At 39.3% G+C, this 24,643-nt stretch overlaps 1 protein-coding gene across 4 annotated transcripts in view; it reads left to right on the top strand.

Annotated features, from left to right (window-relative positions):
• LOC141592210 (G-type lectin S-receptor-like serine/threonine-protein kinase At1g11300) overlaps positions 1–24,643 on the top strand; it is a 41,574-nt gene that overhangs the window by 11,228 nt on the left and 5,703 nt on the right. For 2 of the 4 annotated variants that reach the window (XM_074412814.1, XM_074412813.1), the window contains exons 2-8: positions 9,170–10,477; positions 10,778–10,882; positions 10,989–11,161; positions 11,255–11,465; positions 11,604–11,841; positions 12,158–12,308; positions 12,436–12,876. In XM_074412814.1, coding sequence (XP_074268915.1) covers positions 9,205–10,477; positions 10,778–10,882; positions 10,989–11,161; positions 11,255–11,465; positions 11,604–11,841; positions 12,158–12,308; positions 12,436–12,738 — 2,454 coding nt within the window. In that variant the 5' untranslated portion in view covers positions 9,170–9,204 and the 3' untranslated portion in view covers positions 12,739–12,876. Of the gene's footprint in view, positions 1–6,777; positions 7,955–9,127; positions 10,478–10,777; positions 10,883–10,988; positions 11,162–11,254; positions 11,466–11,603; positions 11,842–12,157; positions 12,309–12,435; positions 13,080–24,643 lie in introns of those variants that run through there. The other 2 variants (XR_012521087.1, XR_012521086.1) reach the window with 2 other exon arrangements.

A 24,643-nucleotide genomic window follows, 5' to 3' on the forward strand; every position in this document is an offset into this window, starting at 1 on the left:
TAAGCCTCGCAGCCCCAAACCCGTATAAAGGACAAGTTAGGGACCGTTCCCTTCCATAGTTCATATGGAGTCTTGTCAACAGCTTTAGACGGACTTGATTAAGTATTAGAGCGGTGACAATAGAGCATAACCCCATAATGAATCGGGTAAAACCGTGTGACTCATCATGGATCGAACCATATCAAGTAGTGTTCGATTTCTCCGTTCGGACACACCATTCAGCGAGGTGTTCCAGGTGGAGTTAAGCGTAGGGCAATCCCACACGGTCCTTTAGGTGTTGATCAAACTCGTGAGAAAGATACTCGCCACCACGATCTGAACGCAGTGTTTTAATCTTTCTACCTAATAGGTTCTGTACCCTATTTTGGTATTCCTTGAATTTCTCAAAGGATTCACTTTTGTGCTTCATTAAGTAGACATAGCCATATCTACTCAAATCGTCCGTGAAAGTGATGAAATACCTATAGCCTTCTCGTGCGGTGATTGACATAGGACCACATACATCCGTGTGTATGAGCCCTAATAGGTCAGCAGCGCGCATTCCAACACCTTTGAAGGAAATCTGAGTCATCTTACCGATGAGACATGATTCACACGTGCCAAATGATTGAAAATCAAAGGCCGAGATAGCTCCATGTTTGATGAGCTGTTTTACGCGTTTCTCATTAATGTGTCCCATACGGCAGTGCCATAGATACGTTTGATCTTTGTCACCAACCTTTAACTTTTTATTCATTACGTGTAATATTTCCGAGGTCTGATCTAAAACATAAATTCCGTTCATGGAAACTGCCTTGCCGTAAATCATATCGTGTAATGAGAAAATGCAAGCATTGTTTTCTATTACAAATGAAAAACCAAGTTTATCAAGCGCAGAAACTGAAATAATGTTTTTGGAAAGACTAGGAACATAATAGCAATCATATAATGATAACTCAAATCCGCTTGGAAGCTGGATCACATATGTCCCCTTTGAGATGGCAGCTACTCTTGCTCCATTCCCAACACGCAGGTCCACCTCACCCTTTACGAGGGGTTCGATGTTTGAGCCCCGCACATGATTACAGATGAGAACCACAACCAGTATCAAGTACCCAAGTTCCGTAACTTGCGTGGTTAATCTCAATCATATGAATAAAAGTAGAAGAGAGAGAAGACATACCAACAGGTTTAACACGACCTGCCTTTAAGTCCTCATGATAAACAGGACATGTGCGTCTCAATGCCCATCTTGTGGCAATGATGGCATTCCATGTTTTCACTCTTGCTCTTTGTCATGCCTGATGAGTTACTCGCCTCACCAGGACCACTCTTCCCTGAACCCGACTTCTTGAACTTCGCCTTACCTCTTTGTTAGGTTTGCCGGAGCTTTGCCCTTACCTTTCCCTTTGTTTGATACAACGAGAACATCTGTTTCGAACTCCCACCGAACTTCATGTCCTTCTCGGGCTGTACGAGGAGGGAGTGCAATTCATGGGGAGTTTTCTTCAAATCATTCATATAGTAATTCGCTCTGAATTGCGAATAACCATCGTGGAGTGAGTGAAGAATACGGTCGATAACAATATTCTCGCTGATGTTACAGTTAAAGGTCTCCAGTTTCTCGACATTCTCAATCATGCTTTGAGAATGTGTGGGCTAACCGTTGGCCCTTCGAGTCTCGCATCAAAGAAGCGAGTGGTATGCTCATAGGTCACGATTCTCGGTGCTTTCGAGAATTCCTTAGTGAGCGTGGTGAAAATCTTGTTTGCACCATGGGCTATGAAGCGTTTCTGCAAATTGGGTTCCATTGCAAAAATAAGTACGTTCTTTACCGCACCCGCTTCTAAAGCGAAATCGTTATACTTGTCGATCTCGTTTATTCCAGCCGTGGGGCCTGGGTTTAACGGCATGGGCTCAAGCGATATCTGAGCTTTCCGTCGGCGGCAGCATTCCGTAATGCCGCCTCCCGATCCGCGAAGTTGGATCCGTCATTCTTGATCGAGTAGACGATTCATCTGACTCATGAAGATCCTAAGCCAGGACTCACGGTCCAATGTGGCACTTGGCATTGGGTTATCACTTGAACCAGCCATTTGTTGTTTAGCAGTTTAATACGTGATCTACACTGAAAAAGAAGGAAAAACAAAACGAAATAAGCAACTCATCGAGGTGATTTAAGTCTATTTTAAAATTCATTTTAAACATGTAGACTCTTGCACTTGCATAATTGATCTCCCTCAAGAATGATACAAGTGATCCCAAGACTCAATTTCAGTAAATTGATAAGCCAACTGTTTAGCTAATTCTTCCGGAAGAACTCTTGGTCGATAGATTTCCGTAAATCCTATCTATAGTCCACCATGATCACAGGATCGTACGAGTGACCATAGTGTTGAGATAAAATAGGTCAATTGGTTCCAACTTACCCGACGTAGAAGGGGTCATAGTATGCCTACCGACGAAGAAGGGACTCATTGGAGTTTGACCTATAAAGACCGTTCTCAATTTTAGTTTATACGAGGAAGATCCCATCAACTAAATTATAATTCATTTTAAGTGAACGAATAACTAGCGTCTGTCGTGAATGAATTTATTTGGATGATGGCTTAAAACGTGTGACATGAGAATGTCAATGAAAACTAACTCGTGACCTCTATATGTGTCAGTTTTCATGCAATAAATTATAGGTGGTTTGGTTTTTAGGCGGAATATGATGCAAATAATCGTTGCGAAAAATAAATAAAGGAATGCAATACGTAAATAAAAATTTCCTAGTGTGGCCTATCCTAGTATAAGAACAAAATACAACTTTGGAATCCACCGTTGGACCCGAAAAGCTTGTCTTGATGTTCCATCTTGATCCAAGTAGCGGGAGTGAGCATCTGGTCTCCATCTTTGGTCTTCTCAAAAAATTACAATTTAAAATTACAAATATAAACCTATTTACATTCTAATTAAAACTGTAATTACAAGTGAAAAATCCAAAACGGAGATGCGAGATCTCAAAATACAACCAAGACCGTGTTCCATCATTACGGTAACACGTTCTACTAAGGCCACACTAAGTTACAATCAATTGTAAAAATTAAATACGTAATAAAAAGGCATTCACGGCATTCATAATTAACGATAAATAAAATGCATCAACTAAAAAACAAATTCATTCGTGACATAATTCCGTAATTATGTTAAAATTATCCAAACCACCTTTTAATGATTAAAATTCATGTGATAAAACCGCTTCTATCATTTAATTTTAATCCATTACAATCCGTCATTTTAAAGACGCTTTAAAACAACTATATGGTACGTGAGTGAACCGATTCACTATTAAGCGAGTGTACTATATCCGTATAAAGTACATATAGAAGCCAAAAGAAAATTTAAATCAAAAGAAACAAATTTTCAAAGCTGTTAAAGACGAAATCCCTCGATCCAGGGACACAAGTGCTCGATCGAGGAACAAAGGGCTCGATCGATCAACTCGCAAGTCGATCGAGGGGTATGCTAATCAGGGAGTACTCGATCGACTAACCTGGAGGTCGATCGAGTACCTATATCAGCAAATCTGCTCGATCGAGTACGAGGACAACTCGATCGAGCAGAGGGGTTTTGAAAGCAGGTCGATCGAGTACAGCAAGGACTCGATCGAGCAAAAAATTTTGGAACAGGGTCGATCGAGTACAGCAGGGACTCGATCGAGCAAAAATATACAGAAAAGCCACTCGATCGATTAAAAACATGGTCGATCGAGTGCTAAAATCTCTGGAAAATTCAAAACCCTCGTGAAAACATATTTCGAGACAAAATCAATTGCAAATATGATCAAAAACGCATTAAAACAAATTTGACAATTGACAAAACATGACATATTGTTATAATCTCTGTATAAAACAACAATATGCAAAAACCAAATCGAAAAAACATGAAATTACCGTGTAATACATGACACGGTTTGAAAAAAAATCTGCCGTGTATACTAGGCACGGTTTTCAAAGCAGAAAATCATCGTTTCAAAAACGTTTTATGAAAAACACATGAAAAATTCACGTGGCCTCGCTCTGATACCACTTGTTGTGGGTTAATATCCGTATACTACCCTTTAATTGCAGGACTATAACGTAAATTTAGACATGCAATTTATAGTCATAAAACGATAAACACAATGAAATGATTAATGTATAGAAATAACCTCGGGTCCTTTAAATTGCGGCGTAAAGAACAGAAATCAAAGCAGATTTCCTCCTAATCGTTACACCCAAGACTTTGTCCGAGATATGCCCTTGTGCTAGAACAGTGTTCTCCGATTGCCTTGCAATATAGGGAGAACTGATGTGTGTTTTGTCGAGATGAGAGATCTCAGGTTTTTCAGAGGAGAATGCTCTTCAAAACCCTAGTTTTTCTGCAAATGAAATTGTCTAGGTCAAAAGGAGAGGGAGTCTCTCCTTTTGTTTGGTTCGGCCGGACCGAGTGCATGCATGGGGAAGTGGGCTTCCACTTCCTCTTAATTTTAGCTCGAGGTCCGATTAAGCCAAATGCTAAAATGTATATGACGGGTTTATATTATAAATCGTTATCGGTTATCGGAAATTAAGGCATCGCTAATAATACGGGTTAGTTTGAATTATTAATTCGTGTCCGACAAAGCGATATTGTATAATTATATTCAATATACATTTAATTAAATATAAATCGTTTATATTTAATTTTACGAATTAATCAATTAATTCGCCATAGCCCATGATATTTAATCCGTATTAAATATAATATCTCAACATCACACATTTGACTAATTACTAGTCAAATAACTCGGACTAACTGGTTAGTCAATTTTGGCATCTACATGACAGTATTTTCATACCGTCACATCTCTCGAACGTATCCTATAGGTGTGACTTTTAGGGACCAGTTGATCACCGCCATCTGTATGACAATAACGTCAAACTTATCTAGCAAGCCAACCGTTATTGATAAACGTGGATCAACTGATAATAATACCAAAGTATGCCCTTTGATCCTTTTAGAGGTTTATAAGTCCTTGCACTAACTGTTAAGGACACCAACCCCAACAGTTTATCATTCATTCACACGTACAATTCATCACTTAAATCCGACTTAAATCCCTTATAATCCAATATTTGCGGGTTTTCGTTATTAAATTTAATCCGGGTTGTAGGAATTCGATTCGTTCATATCGGGTTTCTGGAATTCGATTTCTGACATATTTTTCATCTGTTTTTATCATATTCATCATATTCCTCATTAATTCATCTTGTTTAGCCTAATAATTTGTTTAGTTTATTAATTTAATTAACCTTGTATCCATGTAAATAATTCGTTTGCATCCGTCTCATCCATGTTTCGTTGCTTTTATGACCATTAATTACATGTCAATAATGTGTTAATCACTTTCATCCGAGTAAATATCGTAATCGACCCTTAAAATCACCAATTTACATTAACGATTTGCAGTTCCGGCTTCACAGCCAGAACTCACCCTTGGAACAGACGCAGCATCTGCTGCGCCTCTTCCAAAGGGCGTAGTCCTGCTGCGCCTATTCCAGGTTGAGTTCTGTCTGTGAACTCCGTTGTTGCTTGACCTAGTTTAATTAGCTTACGTATAATTGACTATTATCCGTATTATCACCTACTGATCTGTTCGTTGATTCTTCCTTTTATTCTTTTCTCAAATCATCCGTTTTAAAGGTATTTTCGACATAAATCAATGAAACCCGATGTAATTTTTCATTATTATTGTATTTATTATTGATTGTAAGCCTTCACATGTAATTGAGCATTAAATCCTACTTTGACCCAATTGTATGCTAAAACTAATTGTCAACCGACTTAGTCTAATTCTTCACATGTTAGGATTAAAACTTGGATGTTGCATTGCATGCATATAATCGACGATATATCAAGTATAGATGATGTCCCTAATCATTAGTAGAGGCCGCTATCGAGGCGGGCGGGATTAGGTGTTCGATCAAAAGAGCTTCCTAATACGTACCCTCACCCCTTACTCCAGATCTCTGTGAACATCCGTGTTCATTGGCATCCACGAGAGTCATTCTAGACATAGAATGCTAAGGGTAACGATTGCCTAGTGTTCATGTCTCTACTTTGTGTCTTGACATGGCACGAGGTATTCGAACGGTTCCAATTTCCCATAAAAATTGGTGGCGACTCCAACAAATGCAAACGCTTGTTCTCATCCTCCCAAGCGCCCCCGTGGGCCCCCCGTTGTCCACAGGGCTTATCATCGATTGATAATCGATGGGAGTCCTCGTAACATTGATGGAGGCTAGGGTTTTTAGAGAATTTTTTGAGAGAGAAGTAGTTTTTTATGTAATCAAATACATTAATATTTAATAAAATATATATTTAAATCATTAATATTCATCACAAATAAATTAAAAAGTATTTAGAAGAAAAAAATACTAAGGCTATTGAGCCGGCCCACATGCCAGACACGATTAGGCCTTGGGCCAGGCACGGCCCAAGCACGAAACTGGGCGTGCCAGGAGCGGGCCGCAGCGGGGGTTTGGATGAGTGGGCCAGGCACGGCACGACACAACCAGCCCAATATCCGTGCCTGAGTCGGGCCATTTTTTGGAGGAGGCACGATGGGCCGGCCTAGTACAGCCTAATGACAACTCTAAAATGGAGTATAAAACTGGCTTGTTCCAATTGGGGATTTGGAGGATAACGGAAGGAGAAATGCAAAGTTCATTGTTTGGTAAATCATTAATATTCATCACATATAAATTAAAAAGTATTTGGAAGAAAAAATACTAAGGCTATTGAGCCGACCCACATGCCAGACACGATTAGGCCTTGGGCCAGGCACGGCCCAAACACGAAACTAGGCGTGCCAGGAGCGGGCCGCGACGGGGATTTGGATGAGTGGGTCAGGCACGACACGACACAATCAGCCCAATATCCGTGCCTGGGTCGGGCCATTTTTTGGGGAAGGCACGATGGGCCGGCCCAGTACAGCCTAATGACAACTCTAAAATGGAGTACAAAACTGGCTTGTTTCAATTGGGGATTTGGAGGATAACGGAAGGAGAAATGCAAAGTTCATTGTTTGGTAAAGTAATTTTGTTAGGAGTAAAAAAAATGCGGATCTAATAGTATTCTTTTTGCGGAATATTTCGCTTTAAAAGAAGACATTTTAACCGCTAAACACTTAGGAATATCAAAGTTAATTGTGTAAGGTGATAATTTATGTGTTATTAACTCACTTCGTAGTACTTGACAAATTCTTTGGAAAATTTCACGTATTATCAAAGATGTAAAATTAGACCTTCATTTCTTCGATGCATTGATAATTAAACATTACTTTCGTGAAACCAGCAAGGTCGCTGACTTTATGGCTTTTATTGGACATTTATGTCTAACTCTTTCGAGGTGGTTTTTAAACCGATGACTTCAACTTATCTCATTTATTCGAAAAAGTGAGATATGATAGGATCATCTATTTTTCTTAACTTATTGAAAAAAAAAAGGCCGAATTTGGAGGAATTCGTCTTTGGGATAGGCGAAGACTTGTGACCTCTTCCCTGTGGTACAAGTTAGAAAGTCAATAAGGGGGTCAAAAAACACGACACATTAATAGACTTTAGGTTGATTTCCCAGCGATAAAACCCAAGGAATTGTGAGTTGTGATGGCGTATACCGCATAGCATACCAGTTGAGAAAGTCTCTTTTCTTCTTCTTCTCCTCATCATCATTTCTTTCTTTATTTGAATTTATTATTCCTTTCTGGTACTACTTACTAGTAGCACTAGATTTTCCTAAGACTTTCACATCTTCTTCATACCATTTTTACCAACAAACTACATACATACGGACTACAATTTTACTAACACCCAAAATTCTACTCTATTTTGTTTATATTCAATGTTTCAACTTCTACCTTCCGTCTCCTAACCTATCCACTTTCTTTGATCTCCGCCTTCATTGGTTTGTTCTCTATTTCCTTTTCATTTCTTTTTTTCTTTCTTCTTTTTATTTTACATTTGCTGTCGAGTACCTCTCAGTCATTTGTTTAACTTTTTATATGACTAATTTGCTCACCTACATATATTTTGGTCCACATGTCCTCCCTCCTTGGCCAAAATCAAACGACTGGGACGAAGGGAGTTTTATGTAATACGTGTGAGTGGTTAGACGTCTTTATTTCTTAAATAAATGGTCATGGTTTTTTGTCCTACTTGTGAATTGTTACTTGGCACTTGCACTCTCATTTTGTGAATCATGACTCCAACCCATTTAAGAGAGGTCACAAGGTACTTATACTCACATTGATGAATTATGATTGAATTGACCAAGATAGATGAAGGGGTACATACCCAACCACTGGCGAAACCATGATTTGAAATTAAAGTGTTCATAGGTGCCAAGAAATAATGCACGAGACACTAAAAATGAAATAGGTAAACAAATAAACGGTCAGGTCAGTTGTACCACCACTAAACAAACCTAACTAGAAAAGTCTAAAAAAATAAAATTGAACGTCCTAGTTTAATGGTTATTTTGAAGGATACCGTAGTCAAATGTTTTTTTAAAAAAATCATCATCAATTGCTTTGATGAAATTAATTTACAAAATCCTTTATATAAGTGTGACAATGACAACTTCATGAAAAAAAATACCGTAGTCTCTAACTTTTTAGAAAATTAGAATGAAAAAAAGGATTAGTGAATGAAAAGTTAATTCTCCTTTGGTACAATTCCTGCAAATGGGGAGTTATTTTGATGTATTGTAGTCCCTCCTATTCACTATTTTTTTCCCTATTTCCTTATTCAGATTATTCAGGTTTTCTTTTCTATATCAAAAAGGGGAAGAAAATGGTGAATAGGAGGGAGTAAATGGACTCCATTTTTTCCTAGCATGAGTAAATGGTGTTAATACATTTTGTTGTCTCTTTAGTGAATTAACTCTCCATTTCTTGTAAATCAACATCCTCAATGAAAAAAATACCGTAGTCTCTAACTTTTTAGAAAATTGTATTTTTCTTACATTCTTTGCTCTGATTCAGTGATCACTCCTTAATCCCTTTCCCTGGTAGTTTGTTCCAGTTTTCTATAGATGAATAAATTCATTTGAAATGATGCGAGAATACAAACTAGGCCACAAGATTTTATCGACTAACTAAATGTTCATGTCAATTGTTTGCTAGGTGAATCAACTATTGGTTTCTAAACACGGAGTAAGATGCCTTTTGTTTGCGTATTTTTCGCGTACTCATGCTTGGCCTTGCTAATGTCCACTGGCATAGCCGATGCTGCGTCCATTCAACTCCTTAAGGATTCTGAAACCTTATTCTCCCCGAACGCTACATACAAGCTTGGATTTTTTAGTCCTCCAAATAACACAAATAGGTATCTTGGGATATCCTACAATAACATTTCTCCAACGTATTTTGTTTGGGTAGCAAACCGGAACAATCCTGTTAAAGATTCTTCAGGTGTATTAAGGATTTCTGAGGGTGGGATTCTCGAAATTGTCAACGGGGGAAACAACATTTTGTGGTCATTTAATTCGTCAACTCAAGCACTTAATGCTACTCGGAAGATTCAGCTTTTAGATTCCGGGAATCTCCAACTGATAGAGCTCGATAAAGGAGGGAATAATAGTACAGTCATATGGCAGAGCTTTGATTACCCTACTGATGCACTTTTGCCAAGCATGAGCATTACCATTCAGAATACGACTGAAACAAGGCTACACGCTTGGAAAAGCGCGTCAGATCCATCAGAAGGAAGGTTCAGTCTCGGTCTTGATTCTGCAATGAATTCTCAACTAGTACTGTGGGATGGTGATCAACGACATTATAGAAGTGGTCCATGGAACGGTAATCTTTTTCTGGGTATGATCTATGCTGATCCAACTAATAACTATGCCGACACTAAAATTCAGAAAAATGATGCACCAAATGAAGTTACATTACTATACACCGGAATAAAACAGCTGTCCCTTTCACACTACTACTTTAGCTATGATGGTTCTCTAAGTGAGATATACTGGGACCTCGGTAAGAAGTCGTGGCAAATACTGTATAAGGTTCCAGATGACCCGTGTGATTATTACGGCAAATGTGGGGATTTTGGTATCTGTAACTCAGTAAAGTCGCCTATTTGTCAATGTTTGAAGGGATTTGTACCAAAGAATAGTCGGGAATGGAAAGCAGGAAACTGGTCTAGTGGTTGTGTAAGGAGGACAACCTTGCAGTGTGGAAAACAAGGAGGTGGTAAACCAGATGGTTTTCAAGTTCTGAATACCGTAAAATTACCTGACCTTGAAGTGTGGTTACAGGGAATAAATCCAATTAATTGCAGAACCATGTGTTTAAACAACTGTTCTTGTCTAGCTTACGCGTATGATCAAGGTGCTGGCTGCATGTATTGGACTAACACTTTGATTGACATTCAACAGTTTCGTAGTAGCGGAATTACACTAAACCTTCGTCTCGCACACTCAGAACTCGGTAAGTTTTAACTTAAAAACTGCATCTTCATTGTGGAATGAATTTCGGATCCATTTCCTAAGGAGCCAAAGGTTCACTATTCTATGGTCCTTGGTTATGATGGAATAAATAAAAATCACTCGCTAGAATGGCTGCACTTATTTTTGATATGAAGTAATCGTCATTCAACGCTGTTTCATTAAGGGTTAATGGAAACCGCCTCTCCCTGATGTCAACACAGGGAAGCCCCCGAGGCACCGTGGTAACATTAATGTTATTCTTGTAGTGTGGAATTAATATTCAATTTTTTCCTGATTGCAGGCAACAAGGGTAGAATGAAAGCTGTTATTGCAGCAACAGTGACAGTTGGTACTGTCTCAATTATCGCACTCATTGTTTTGTGGTTGTGGTTCAATAGGTGGAAAGGTAACATGTTTTTTCCACAGCTTACATTGCTGATAACTTGATAGTTCATACCACTAGCTCGTGATTATTCTTCCCTTGTTGACGATTATTGTTGCACTTCCAACAGCAAAACAAGCGAGCAAGAAAAGCATCTTGGACCACCTAAAGCATGGGGATCATAAGAACCAAAGGAAACTCGAAGAGCTACCTTTGATAGATTTTAAAGATCTAGCTGTTGCTACGGACAACTTCAACGATAACCAGATGCTTGGACAAGGTGGTTTTGGGCAGGTCTACAAGGTAAGTTTGGCTACATCCTAGTGTGGTAGACGTTGAGCTTCAATAGGAAACCTAGTGGCCATGTAGAATCAATTGTTGAATTCTGGTTTTCAGGGATTACTGGGAGATGGGCGAGAAATAGCTGTGAAAAGGCTTTCAGCTGCTTCTTCACAAGGAGTACAAGAGTTTACGAATGAAGTTATTGTTATTTCCAGATTACAGCATAAGAATCTGGTTAGCCTTATTGGTTTTTGCGTAGAAGGCGAGGAAAAATTGCTTGTCTATGAATATATGCCTAATAAGAGCTTGAGCGCGTTCTTGTTTGGTATGTATTACAATTTCCTCCTATTTATCGTCTTAATTCTTCGCACATTTCCAGTTGCTGTTTATGGGTTTATTAATGTAGTATTCTGACTTTTAAGAAAATTCACTATTCACATGATTTGTAATTGTATGTATCTAGATTCCACCAAGCGAGAACTTCTTGACTGGCCAACACGCTTCAACATCATCGAGGGGATATGTCGAGGCCTGATTTATCTTCATAGAGATTCTAGGTTAAGGATTATTCACAGGGATCTCAAAGCAAGCAACATTTTGTTGGATGAACAGCTCAATCCAAAGATTGCAGACTTTGGCATGGCAAGAATCTTTGGTCATGGCCAAGACAAAGACGAAACAAGAAGGGTCGTTGGCACATAGTAAGTAATAACTAGACTGATCGGAGTTAACTGTCTTTCCCCTTCCCTCCCATTCCTCTTGAATATAAAGCCGTTCAGAGCTTTGAAACCTACTCCTACTTTACTCTGCTTCTTATGATCTCACGTTCCCATGTCGAGGGTCTCAGGCACAATTATGACACATGAACACGTCATTCTAAGCCAAAAACATCATAAATTTTCAGATACTTCTAACCGAGTCTAAGTAATATTAGGTGTAAGACGACGTGCTAAGAAAGTAAAAGCTCATATGTTAATGATAAACTTGTAATTGCATTTTGTTTCGTCAATGATGTAGTGGCTACATGGCGCCTGAGTATGCAATGGATGGTCACTTCTCGGAGAAGTCAGATGTCTATAGTTTTGGTGTACTGTTGCTAGAAATCTTGACAGCACAGAAGAATAATGCCTTCTGGTACGAGGACGAATCACTTACACTCCTCGGATATGTAAGTTGTATATCTCTGATAACTTCTTACTCCGCTTTATCTCTGTACTAGTAGCTAATCTGAAGTTCGGAAAAAATGTCCTAAATATGAATACACAGAAGCTGAACATTTTCATATGTGGTTCCAGGTATGGAAACTATGGGCAGAGGGTGATGCAGGGTCGATCATCGATCCATTAATATCTGATCCGCTTAACAAGAAGGAGATTGATAGGTCCATAGTGGTCGGGCTGTTGTGTGTTCAAGAAAATGTAAACGATCGACCAAATATGTCGAATGTGATGTCGATGTTTTCTAGTGAAATTGCAGATCTTCCACAGCCTAAAGAGCCAGGTTTCAACAAAAGACATGTGTTTATGGACACCACCAGCTCTAACCTCCATCAAATGTCTGGAGAGCCTATATCTATAACAGCTCTTAGTGGTCGATAGTTCGTCAGAGATATCAAGATCTTTCAAGTCCATACAAAATTTATTGGGCATACATACATTATTGAAAAATTGATAGCGCCTTGACGGTGTGAAAAGATACCATAGCGCATAAAAACACCGATTATCGGTTATTTCTATTCGTTTTTTGCGTTCTATACTCGGAGGGGACGAGCATTGAAGCTGTAAATCATCCGTGAAGGCGAGAAGCAATTTCACTGCCGACTTAACCATGATTCACAAATAGGATCCTACAACCTTACAACCTGCATTGTAAGGTAGGATCCTCCGTGATCTTGACTCTATATATAATACAATGAGATAGAGTTTTCATAAGACAACTAGTTTTGTGACCCGTGAAATTCACGGGATGTTTTATTTTTAGTGTGATATTTTTAGTGTTTCTAAAAATTGTAATTTTATAAAATAGCAAACTACATAGTAAGATCACCTCATGAATAATTGATGATAGATCGTGTACTTAAATAACGGGAATTGACATGTTAACGTAAATATTAAAGTCGATAAATTAAATAAGTCAAGTAGGTGAAAAATGCTATTTTTTCAAAGGTAAAATGATGAAAAAAACCCAACAAATACCAAAATAAATCATACATTTGAAAAAATTAAAGAAATCTATAAATATTATTAAAAGGCTAGACATTAAACACCACGTAGACAAATGTGACATGACAACAATTAATTGTGACGTGGCAAAATTTAGTCCACGTGGAAATACTAGCATAGTAGTACACATGAAAAAAAAAACTATCAATTCCACATTTAAAAGTTACTATCACAATTAATGGTAAAAAACTAAATTTAGATAATTTTAATTTCATAAGATAATTTTTAAATCACTCTCATGCAAAGTGGATTTAATAATAATAATAATAATAATAATAATAATAATAATAATAATAATAATCTATAAATATAATTAAAAAGTAAGCCAAACTATCAACCATCAACTATATGTCTTATTTTAATTTCATAAGATAATTTATAAACCACTCTCATGCAAACCTTTTACATTACATTTCTCCTTGCTCCATATTTATGTATGTAAAATCAATAACTCTATAATCTAAATACAAAATCTATATATCTCCCTCTTATCTTCCTATCTTATTTATTCTCTCATTATTAATCGATATGAATAATTGCCGATAAACTTTACAATCTTGAATCCCTTATTTTGCCTCACTCAAGGTAATTTGGTCATATCTCTATGGGTATGTATTTTGAAGTGTGAATTTCAGGTTTTTCCTTTTTTTTTTCTCTTTCCGTTGAATTCTATGGTGTATTTGAGATCCAATATGTACTCTTCTTATTGGGTTGACAATTACCATTACTATTAATATTGAAATGACTCTAATAATACTCACAACGGTTTGCGTGTGTAGTGTTTTCTACCTTCGTATCATCACAATAATTTCCAATCATCAGGTATTGTTTTTCTATCAGTTCGTATTGTTATTTCAACGGTATTGTTATTGTTATTGTTTAACAGTTTGATGTCACCTATATCCATGAAGATGCATGGTTATTGGGTTGAAATGTAGTCGTCTCTCCCTAAAATTTATTTGCTTGCTTTGAATTCACTTTTTGTAATTTTCCAATTATTTGATGTCCTTACTTTGATTGGCTATGGGATTAACTAATAGTTAATGTGATAAAGTTGAATATTGAATGAATATATGACTAATGATTTTATTACGTATTGGAATCAATCATGCCTTTTATAATAATCCACGAGGAGCTATATATATAAAAGGACAAACTACCTATTTACGGAATATACATTGCAACAGCTATAATATATTGCACATAAGGAAAGAATCAAAACCAATCCCATGATATGAGGAGGGACCAACGGTCCTTTGCAAGGGACTGATTTGTGGGTGGCTATTACCTCCCCTCGAGTTGGAGCGTGTAAAGCCGAAACGCCCAACTTGGATAGAAGCTCGTCAAATGGTATACGCCCAAGGGCCTTTGTGAATATGTCAGCGAGCTGAGATTTTGTGTGCACGTATTTAGTTGTGATTGTGCCTTTTTGTATTTCGTCTCGTATGAAGTGACAATCAATCTCAATATGTTTCGTCCTTTCGTGGAAGACCGGATTGTTTGCTATGTGAAGAGCGGATTGATTATCGCAATGTAAATGAATAGGCTCGGCGTGAGAAATACCAATGAAGGCTATTAAGCTTTTGAGCCATTTTAATTCACATGTTGTATTTGCGATAGCGCGATATTCGGCTTCGGTAGATGATAGAGAGACAAATGTTGCTTCTTTGTTTTCCATGATATGGGAGAGGAGCCGAGAAACACAATGTAGGCCGAGAGAGACCTACGGCTTGTTGGACAAGCGGCGTAATCCGAGTCACGGTATGTATTAAGGTGAAGATCGGAGTCGGACCGAAGAAGGATCCCTTGACCTGGAGATCCTTTAAGGTAACGTACTACCTGGAGCGCGGCTGCCCAATGGTCTTTGGTAGGGGCATGCATGAATTGAGCGAGTATGTGAACGGAGTAGACGAGGTCTGGACGAGTGATGGATAGATAAACCAAGCGACCCACAAGACGACGATAAGGTTATGGGTCGTGTAATGGAGGTGCCGTGGAAAGGGCTAATTGGTGGTTAGGTTCCATGGGGACCTTGGCGGGTTTGGCTCATAGGAGACCGGTTTCGTAAGTATGTCAACAGCGACTTTACGTTGAGACACAAAAATCCCGGAATTATTTCTTGCGATTTCGAGACCAAGGAAATACCTGAGGCGGCCGAGGTCCTTCATATGAAAACACCGATGTAGATATTCTTTGAAATTTTGAATAACCTTATCATTGTTCCCACAAATGACGAGGTCGTCGACATAGACCAGAACGTGTACTTCCGTGTTGTTGGTTGACATAGAAAACAACGAGTGATCGCATGGACACTGTTTAAACCCATAAGTAATTAATGCGGAAGCAAGCTTAGCATACCAACATCGTGGAGTTTGACGGAGGCCATATAAGGATTTACGAAGGCGGCAAACTAAGCCATCTTTAGGAGCAGTAAGACCCGGAGGGAGTTTCATGTATACCTCTTCGTTGAGATCGCCGTGAAGGAAAGCGTTGTGGACATCCATTTGGTGGAGGGTCCATTGTTTTGCAGCTGCTATAGCGAGAAGGGTACGGACCGTGACATGCTTGATTGTGGGTGCAAAGGTTTCATTGTAGTCCACCCCTTCAACTTGACGGTTACCCATAACCACTAAGCAAGCCTTGTATCTTTCGATTGAACCATCGGCATTGTATTTAATCTTGTATACCCATTTGGAGCCTATTGCCTTTTTATTGGCGGGCAAGGGCTCGAGAGTCCAAGTCTTATTCTTTTCAAGAGCCTCAAGTTCGAGTCGCATAGCATTTTGCCATTCTGGAACCGGTGTTGCATCTTTAAAAGAACTAGGCTCGTGGTGTTTAGTCACGACCGATAGAAAAATTTGATGATTAGGATAAAATTTAGTATAATGAACATAGTGAGAGATAGGATACCGAGTACCTGGCGACGAAGTTGAGGCGGCGAGTGCATGAGAAGAGACTCATTTTGGTTGAATAAAATCCTTTAGGTTGGAATTCGGAATTTTGAGACGATGGCCTCGGCCCAAAACGGGTGGATCCTCAGATGCAGTGTCGTTGGGTTGAGGCATTGTGGTGGACGTGGTGTTATGTGTGTCGGATTGCAAGGGACCAGTTGTTGGAACGGGTGGCAAAGTTGCCGTCGTGGTAGTGGGTGACGTCGGACTTATTATGAAAACTTGATCAATGAGTTGAAGAGTGTCGTGAAGAAAAGAACTAGTATGCTCGGCATCGTGAATGTCAAGAGATTTATATGGAAATTCGTTTTCAAGGAAGACAACATCTCGGGATTCGAAGTAAGATCCGGTGTCAAGGTCATAAAGACGCCATCCTTTATTACCAAATCGATAACCTGTAACACCCCCTCATACCAAGGTACCTTACCAAGGACTACCCCAGCATGAAAGGCTGTTACCATATCGGTTGCCCGAGGTTAGTATATCAAAAGCAACAATCCAAAACACATTTATTAAAGTATAAGAGTTAGCGATTACATTATCTCAGTCCAACTCAAAATAAAAGAAAAAGGATCTCAATACAACTGAAGTCAAAGACAGCTAAACTCGTAACAGCGGAAGCTAGACTCGAAGTGATGACTCCCCATGACTGTCCCATAGCTAAACATCTAAATTACCTGTCATAATCTGCTCACCATCCCCGAATGGATCACCGCAGGTTTTACAAAACAACGGGGTCAGTTACCGCATAATTAAAATAAGACAAGTGCATAAAGCAACCAGCTGATCATCCTCCAACCCCAATCTCCCTATCTCGTACAGTAACCGACTACACACCAAAGTGTGTAGCCCTGCCAGATTACCCATCGCAACAGGTAATCCTCGCCGCCAGTGGGGGACCGCAGCCAATCCCCACCTAAACCCCGCTCATCAACGAGCGATATCCCTGTCCCTTAATGTGCACATCTCTTCCCGTGACAGGTTCCACGGAGGGCGAACTAGGGTGTGAAGCCACTCCCGCAAGTGACTCCACCACAATCATCACAACACCACAACATCCACAATCGTCACAACACCACAACATCACAATCGTCACAACACCACAACCCCGATGAGCAGCAGATAACAACAATTACAATACAAACACATCTTAAATCAACCAACAGAGACTGAGTAGGGAAACCCTACCTTAGCAACAATCAGCAACGATGGAGACAATCACTAGAACGGCTCCTCTACGAAGTCCTTGCCTAAACAATAATCACATAACACAATTACACATTGCACAATCCCCTTTTCCCCTAAATTCATAAATAAAGCAAACCCTAGAATTAATCATCAATGACATAGGGATAAGGACTTACCGACGGAAGAATGAAAGATTGAGTGCAAAAGCTACGATTATCCACACACACAGAGGAGAGATTCGGAGTGATTAGAGCGTCGTATGATGATTAGGTTTTGTAAATTATGTTTAGGAAACTGCTTAACGAAATATATATCGTTCTAATTACTTCCGAATCAAACCGCTGAAATAATACTCGCCAGACCGGATACTCGGTCCAGTATAGAGTATACTCGGCCGAGTACCCTCTACTCGGTCGAGTATTCAACATACTCGGCCGAGTGTTCCTGGGCAGTAGCCAAACAGGCTACACGACACACTCTACTCGACCGAGTAGGCCATACTCGGTCGAGTACGAGCCTATAAAATCTGTAGTATTACAGTCTTCCCTCCTTAAAAAGAACTTCGTCCCCGAAGTTCCAACCCAACCTACAAAACATGGACACCTAACACTAACTCCACAAACCACGCTCCCTTCCACAATATGGCTCATGATATCGTCTCAACTACAGCATAGTCTCCCAATACTAAATCCATAATACCATCGAACGACCATAACATAAATGTTGCCAACTCTATCTCACTTCCATAACGCTCGCTATCACCCTCAATTCCAAGACAATCCACCGGACAAGATCAACCATTAAAACGGAATGTTACATTCTACCACCCTTAAAACGAACTTCGTCCTCGAAGTTTACTCTCACTTGTAAACATCATACTACTACAAGCACTGCCATTACCTGTAATAAAATCAATCCCAACATAAATCCATCCTTTACTCTACACCAAGTCACCAACACTCAAACTTCCAATTATACTATAACATGTACACCAAAACTCTCTTTCTACACCAACACTCAAACTTCCAATTATACTATAACATGTACACCATCAAACTCTCTTTGTCGCATCCTACTCCTCTTAAGATACATGTTACGTCCTCGTAACTCACTAATACTAGGTCCTTTGCTATACCCCCCATAAACCTCATTATCATCGCATGTCAACGATCACCCACTATAACCTCAAAACCTACAACCATTCCTATATCCAGGGCTCTCTTTCTCTCAAAGTTCTCGTGCCTCCAATCATTCTGTACTCACATAACATATAGCATAAAATCCTCAGTATCACCATTACTCCATCTCTTCCACATTACTGCAAAAAAATATACTTCTATATACTTATACACTCCTCTCCACGGTCTTAGCTCACAATCCACAAAATATTAAACATGCTCACATTAGCCTCTCAAGTTCATCTCTTTTATTACCACAAGACTCATCCTTAACTTGACATGATACTAAGTCCCAAAACTCCGTACTCACTGTCCCAAGAAAAGGTGCTAAACCATCTGTAGTTTCCAGTTAATACCACACATGTTCCACAATTCTCTTGCCACAACTATGTCCACCAACGTCTTATCTAAAACAAGATTAAAAGTACTCTAACAACCTCTCACAGCTGTGTCCTATTGACAGAATGCCATTATACCATGACCACAACGGAAACATACTCAACTTTCTTCCATATCCCACTCTACCCTCAATCCGAAGCCGAAACTGATAAGAAACATTAACAAACAAAACAACACTCGATATGCCAACACCGACACTAACAGCAAGCAACAGTAAACAAACAATAATCTGTGACAACATGAAAATACTCATATCACAACACGAATTCCCTTGCCCAGTGCACAACACCACATCGATAGTCATAACAACTCTTACAATCTCATAACACCGACTCAGTACTACTTTCTTGACCAGAAGACTTTATCAAAACCGCTTTACTAGATCACAGCGCAACATATTACACGGAATAACAGATAATAACCTTATGAATACCATCCATACTATGACTCTTGAGGCCAGAACCTCACACTATTACTTGCAGATATCATACATACACATACAAGTATAACATATGACGCGGAACACACATATAACGACTCATAACTATCACAACATACCATTACTCGTGAGGTCAGAGCCTCACATAAATATTTACACACCTCATGGACCCATAATCGAATGTAACTAGCCAATCCTGATTACGTAAGTTACCACTTGATGATGAATATCTCTCATCCGAACTTAACTCAGATGCTCTTCCAACCTATCCTCCCATTTGCATAACTACCACTTCCTGACAAATGTAACCATACCATTAGTACCCAAATACTCGCAAACGCCTTCTATAACCACATCTTATACTCCCTTACAACCGTACATGCCAATCAGTCTCTACAAGATCAATCTCTTTAGAACATCTAACTTCCTTATTTCACCACTGTAGCACTACGACGCCACATCTTTCATGTAACTACTCCTTCACCAACACCTCTAAATATAACAATTCATTTCCTTTCCTGGTTATCATCCCAAATATCGAACGTTAAATCCATCAACAAACTTTACCTCGACAACTATCCAACCTTTATCCTTGATTATATAATCATCTACCTCATCACCATAGCCTTCTGCCGTACAAACACTCTACCAACTTCCCACTCCTTTAAATCCTCAACTCAGGTCCGACAAGTCGTCCTGCCCTTTATAAATATACTCCTCTACTTATGTCCTCATGGTAGCATCACACAATTTTATGTTGTCTGATCTTCATGTCCCCTAATTCTTGTTAACGTTCAATCAACTTACCATCATCCTTCTCTTTCCATTACTTCCAAAAATCAAATTCTATTAGCCTATGGCATTATTTCTTCCAAAAATCAAAATTCATTTCTTATCAACAATCCTTCTCATCACACTTTTCACTCATACTCTCCACCGATAGATCCACCCACTCAATGATTTCTCCTTAATCCATTACATCTTCTTCTAATAATCCTAGATAACCAAGCTTCACTTCATCCCGTGACCTCCCAAATGATTATACACTAGGCTCACCTTCTAGCAATATAAATCTCCATAACAACTAATATCTACAAATCCTTATTGCGGCATCCCTCGATCTAAGCTCTCTAGACACCATTTTCTTCTCTTTACCCAACATCGTCATAATTATCTTTCTCCAGAAATCACTATATATCCTAAGTTACCATGATTATCACATCCCTCATCTCAATTTTTCGTTCTCACATTTCTTTACACTTACTTTTATATTACTCCACACACGACTATATCACTCACCATATCTCACAAAACATGCTCTTTACCTTGATTAGCTCTTCATTTTTTTTTTCACTCTCCCTCACAACCACATTAACACATATCTTCCTTATCCAACACATGTCCCTCATAAGCCGGCATTCTCCCTATCATAGCAGTTGGTAACTTACGTATCAAGACCATCACATATATAAAAGTACGCTTTAAGACCCAAAACATACGTGTGCACATACCCCATGACTCAAAACAAATGTAAGAACATAGCCACCGACTCAAAACAAAGGTAAGAACATAGCCACCGACTCAAAACAAAGGTAAGAACATAGCCACCGACTCGAAATAGCCGCCCACTGAGGTACTTGGTCGAGTACATAGCATACTAGGTCGAGTACAGGATACTCGGCCGAGTTTTCGACTCCAGAAGCGAACGCAATTGTCACAGAGGATTACTCGGTCGAGTATTGGGAATACTCGGCCGAGTAGCCCTTACTCGGTCGAGTATTACTTTACTCGGTCGAGTACCAACACAGTTCTCAGCATCGTCCAGTTTTCATAAAACAGTCATATCTCACTCGTTACTTGGTCATTCTGGCGTGTGACCTATCGTTAGAATCGTAAAAAGACAAGCTATCACCTCAACTTGGAATCACATGAATATCATTCCTGGAACTCGACTTATGACAGTTTTAAGACAACCCTTCTGTAATCGATCTTCATACAAATCAAATTTTCTAAACAAAACAACTTGAACATGAATAAAGCAAACATTAACAACTCAATACTTCTAAAAACCAGTACATAGGTGCACTTTTATCATACCGACATGAAAATTAAACACGACATTCATGTATATAGACGCATGACCGTAACAATATGCTACTACCAACAACCAAGCATTAACATCATCATGGTTATATGCACATGTACCACTACCATACTTCATACTCAAGATCGTATTAAACAGGTAACATGAACACATTCTTCATGCTCAATATCTATCATATACGAATTCACAATCCACCTCTCATATACTAACATGTTCCATCACTTTCACCATTTCATCCAATCATTTCATCCAACCATTTCACAAAATTCAAGTTACAAGTACTACACATACATGACTCGACATACAACAGTTTCCAAGACTCCCCCATGTGACCGGTTAGAGATAGTAAGGGCCTTAGTGCGACTTCGGGACGTCTCCCAAGTCTTTGCGGTAGCTCCAAACAACTCTCCCCGGGTTCATTTTATTTAGACTCCCTAAGTTCATTGGGTTCATTTATTTTAGGTGCCGGAATCGTCGGCTCTGATACCACTTTGTAACACCCCCTCATACCAAGGTACCTTACCAAGGACTACCCCAACATGAAAGGCTGTTACCATCTCGGTTGCCCGAGGTTAGTATATCAAAAGCAACAATCCAAAACACATTAATTAAAGTATAAGAGTTAGCGATTACATTATCTCAGTCCAACTCAAAATAAAAGAAAAAGGATCTCAATACAACTGAATACAAAGACAGCTAAACTCGTAACAGCGGAAGCTAGACTCGAAGTGATGACTCCCCATGACTGTCCCATAGCTAAACATCTGCATTACCTGTCATAATCTGCTCACCATCCTCGAATGGATCACCGCATGTTTTACAAAACAACAATGGGGTCAGTTACTGCATAATTAAAATAAGACAAGTGCATAAAGCAACCAGCTGATCATCCTCCAACCCCAATCTCCCTATCTCGTACAGTAACCGACTACACATCAAAGTGTGTAGCCCTGCCAGATTACCCATTGCAACAGGTAATCCTCGCCGCCAGTGGGGGACCGCAGCCAATCCCCACCTAAACCCCGCTCATCAACGAGCGATATCCCTGTCCCTTAATGTGCACATCTCCTCCCGTGACGGGTTCCACGGAGAGCGAACTAGGGTGTGAAGCCACTCCCGCAAGTGACTCCACCACAATCATCACAACACCACAACATCCACAATCGTCACAATACCACAACATCACAATCATCACAACACTACAACATCACAATCGTCATAACACCACAACATCACAATCGTCACAACACCACAACCCCGATGAACAGCAGATAACAAGAATTACAATACAAAAACATCTTAAATCAGCCAACTTAGACTGAGTAGGGAAACCCTACCTTAGCAACAATCAGCAACGATGGAGACAATCACTAGAACGGCTCCTCTACGAAGTCCTCGCCTAAACAATAATCACATAACACAATTACACATTGCACAATCCCCTTTTCCCCCAAATTCATAAATAAAGCAAACCCTAAAATTAATCATCAATGACATAGGGATAAGGACTTACCGACGGAAGAATGAAAGATTGAGTGCAAAATCTACGATTATCCACACACACAGAGGAGAGATTCGGAGTGATTAGAGCGTCGTACGATGATTAGGTTTTGTAAATTATGTTTAGGAAACTGCTTAACGAAATATATATCGTTCTAATTACTTCCGAATCAAACCGCTGAAATAATACTCGCCAGACCGGATACTCGGTCGAGTATAGAGTATACTCGGCCGAGTACCCTCTACTCGGTCGAGTATTCAGCATACTCGGCCGAGTGTTCCTGGGCAGTAGCCAAACATGCTACACGACACACTCTACTCGACCGAGTAGGCCATACTCGGTCGAGTACCAGCCTATAAAATCCGTAGTATTACATAACCGATAAAAACGCACTTTCTACTTTTAGAAGCAAATTTGTCCCTACGACGATTTAACGACTTTGCATAGCATAAACAACCGAAAATTTGAAGATTCTCCATAGGAGGAGGTTTATTAAATAACATTTCGTACGATGTCTTGCCATTAAGAAGCGAAGTTGGGGTGCGATTTATTAAATGAACTGCTGTAAGAACACATTCTCCCCAAAAAAATAAAGGGAGGCTAGCTTGAAATAAGAGGGCACGAGCAACATTTAAAATATGTCGATGTTTTCGTTCTACTCGGCCGTTTTCTTGCGGAGTATCGACATTAGAAATTTGAAAAAGTATACCGTTTTGGTTAAAAAATTTTATGAGACAACGAAATTCGGTGCCATTGTCACTACGTAAAAGTTTTATTTTCTTGTGAAATTGTCTCTCGACCATAGCAAAAAAATTAAGTAAGGTTTGTTGGGTGTCACTTTTATTGCGTAAAAGAAAAACCCAAGTGGAACGAGAAAAATCGTCGACAATAGTTAAAAAATACGTGGAGCCACATGAAGCATTTTCTGAATATGGGCCCCATAGGTCACAGTGAATTAAATAAAAAATAGACGAGGCATTGTTCGAGTTTAAATGAAAATGTTCACGCGTTTGTTTTGCGCGTAGACAAACGTCACAAGTCTTTGAATGAAATTGTTTGCTAGTATTATTAATAAAAGGTAAAAAAACGTAAAATATGGGAGGAAGGATGCCCCAACCTTCGGTGCCATAATTCGGAAGAGTCACCCGTTTTCACCATGCAAGCTTTGACCGAGTCGTTCCGAATTCCAGTTAAGTAGTAGAGCCCTTCATGCTGCTCACCCGTACCAATCACCGTCTTCGAGGAACGGTCCTGAATAAGACATAATTGGTGTGAGAATTGGATGGTAAGAGTATCGTCCATAAGTAAGCTGGATACGGATATCAAATGGCAATTTAAATTGGCAGCATAAAGAACATTTTTTAAAATTAGACGAGTCAATAAAATAATATCGCCACATTGGGTAGCGAGAGTAAGTTCCCCATTTGGTAAGCCGACCGAAAGGGGAGTAATAGACCGTAAATTCGAAAAATGATTTAGGAAACCTGACATGTGATGCGATGCGCCGGTATCAATAATCCA

The sequence above is a fragment of the Silene latifolia genome, chromosome 7 (assembly GCF_048544455.1).
Source record: "Silene latifolia isolate original U9 population chromosome 7, ASM4854445v1, whole genome shotgun sequence".
NCBI lineage: Eukaryota > Viridiplantae > Streptophyta > Magnoliopsida > Caryophyllales > Caryophyllaceae > Silene > Silene latifolia.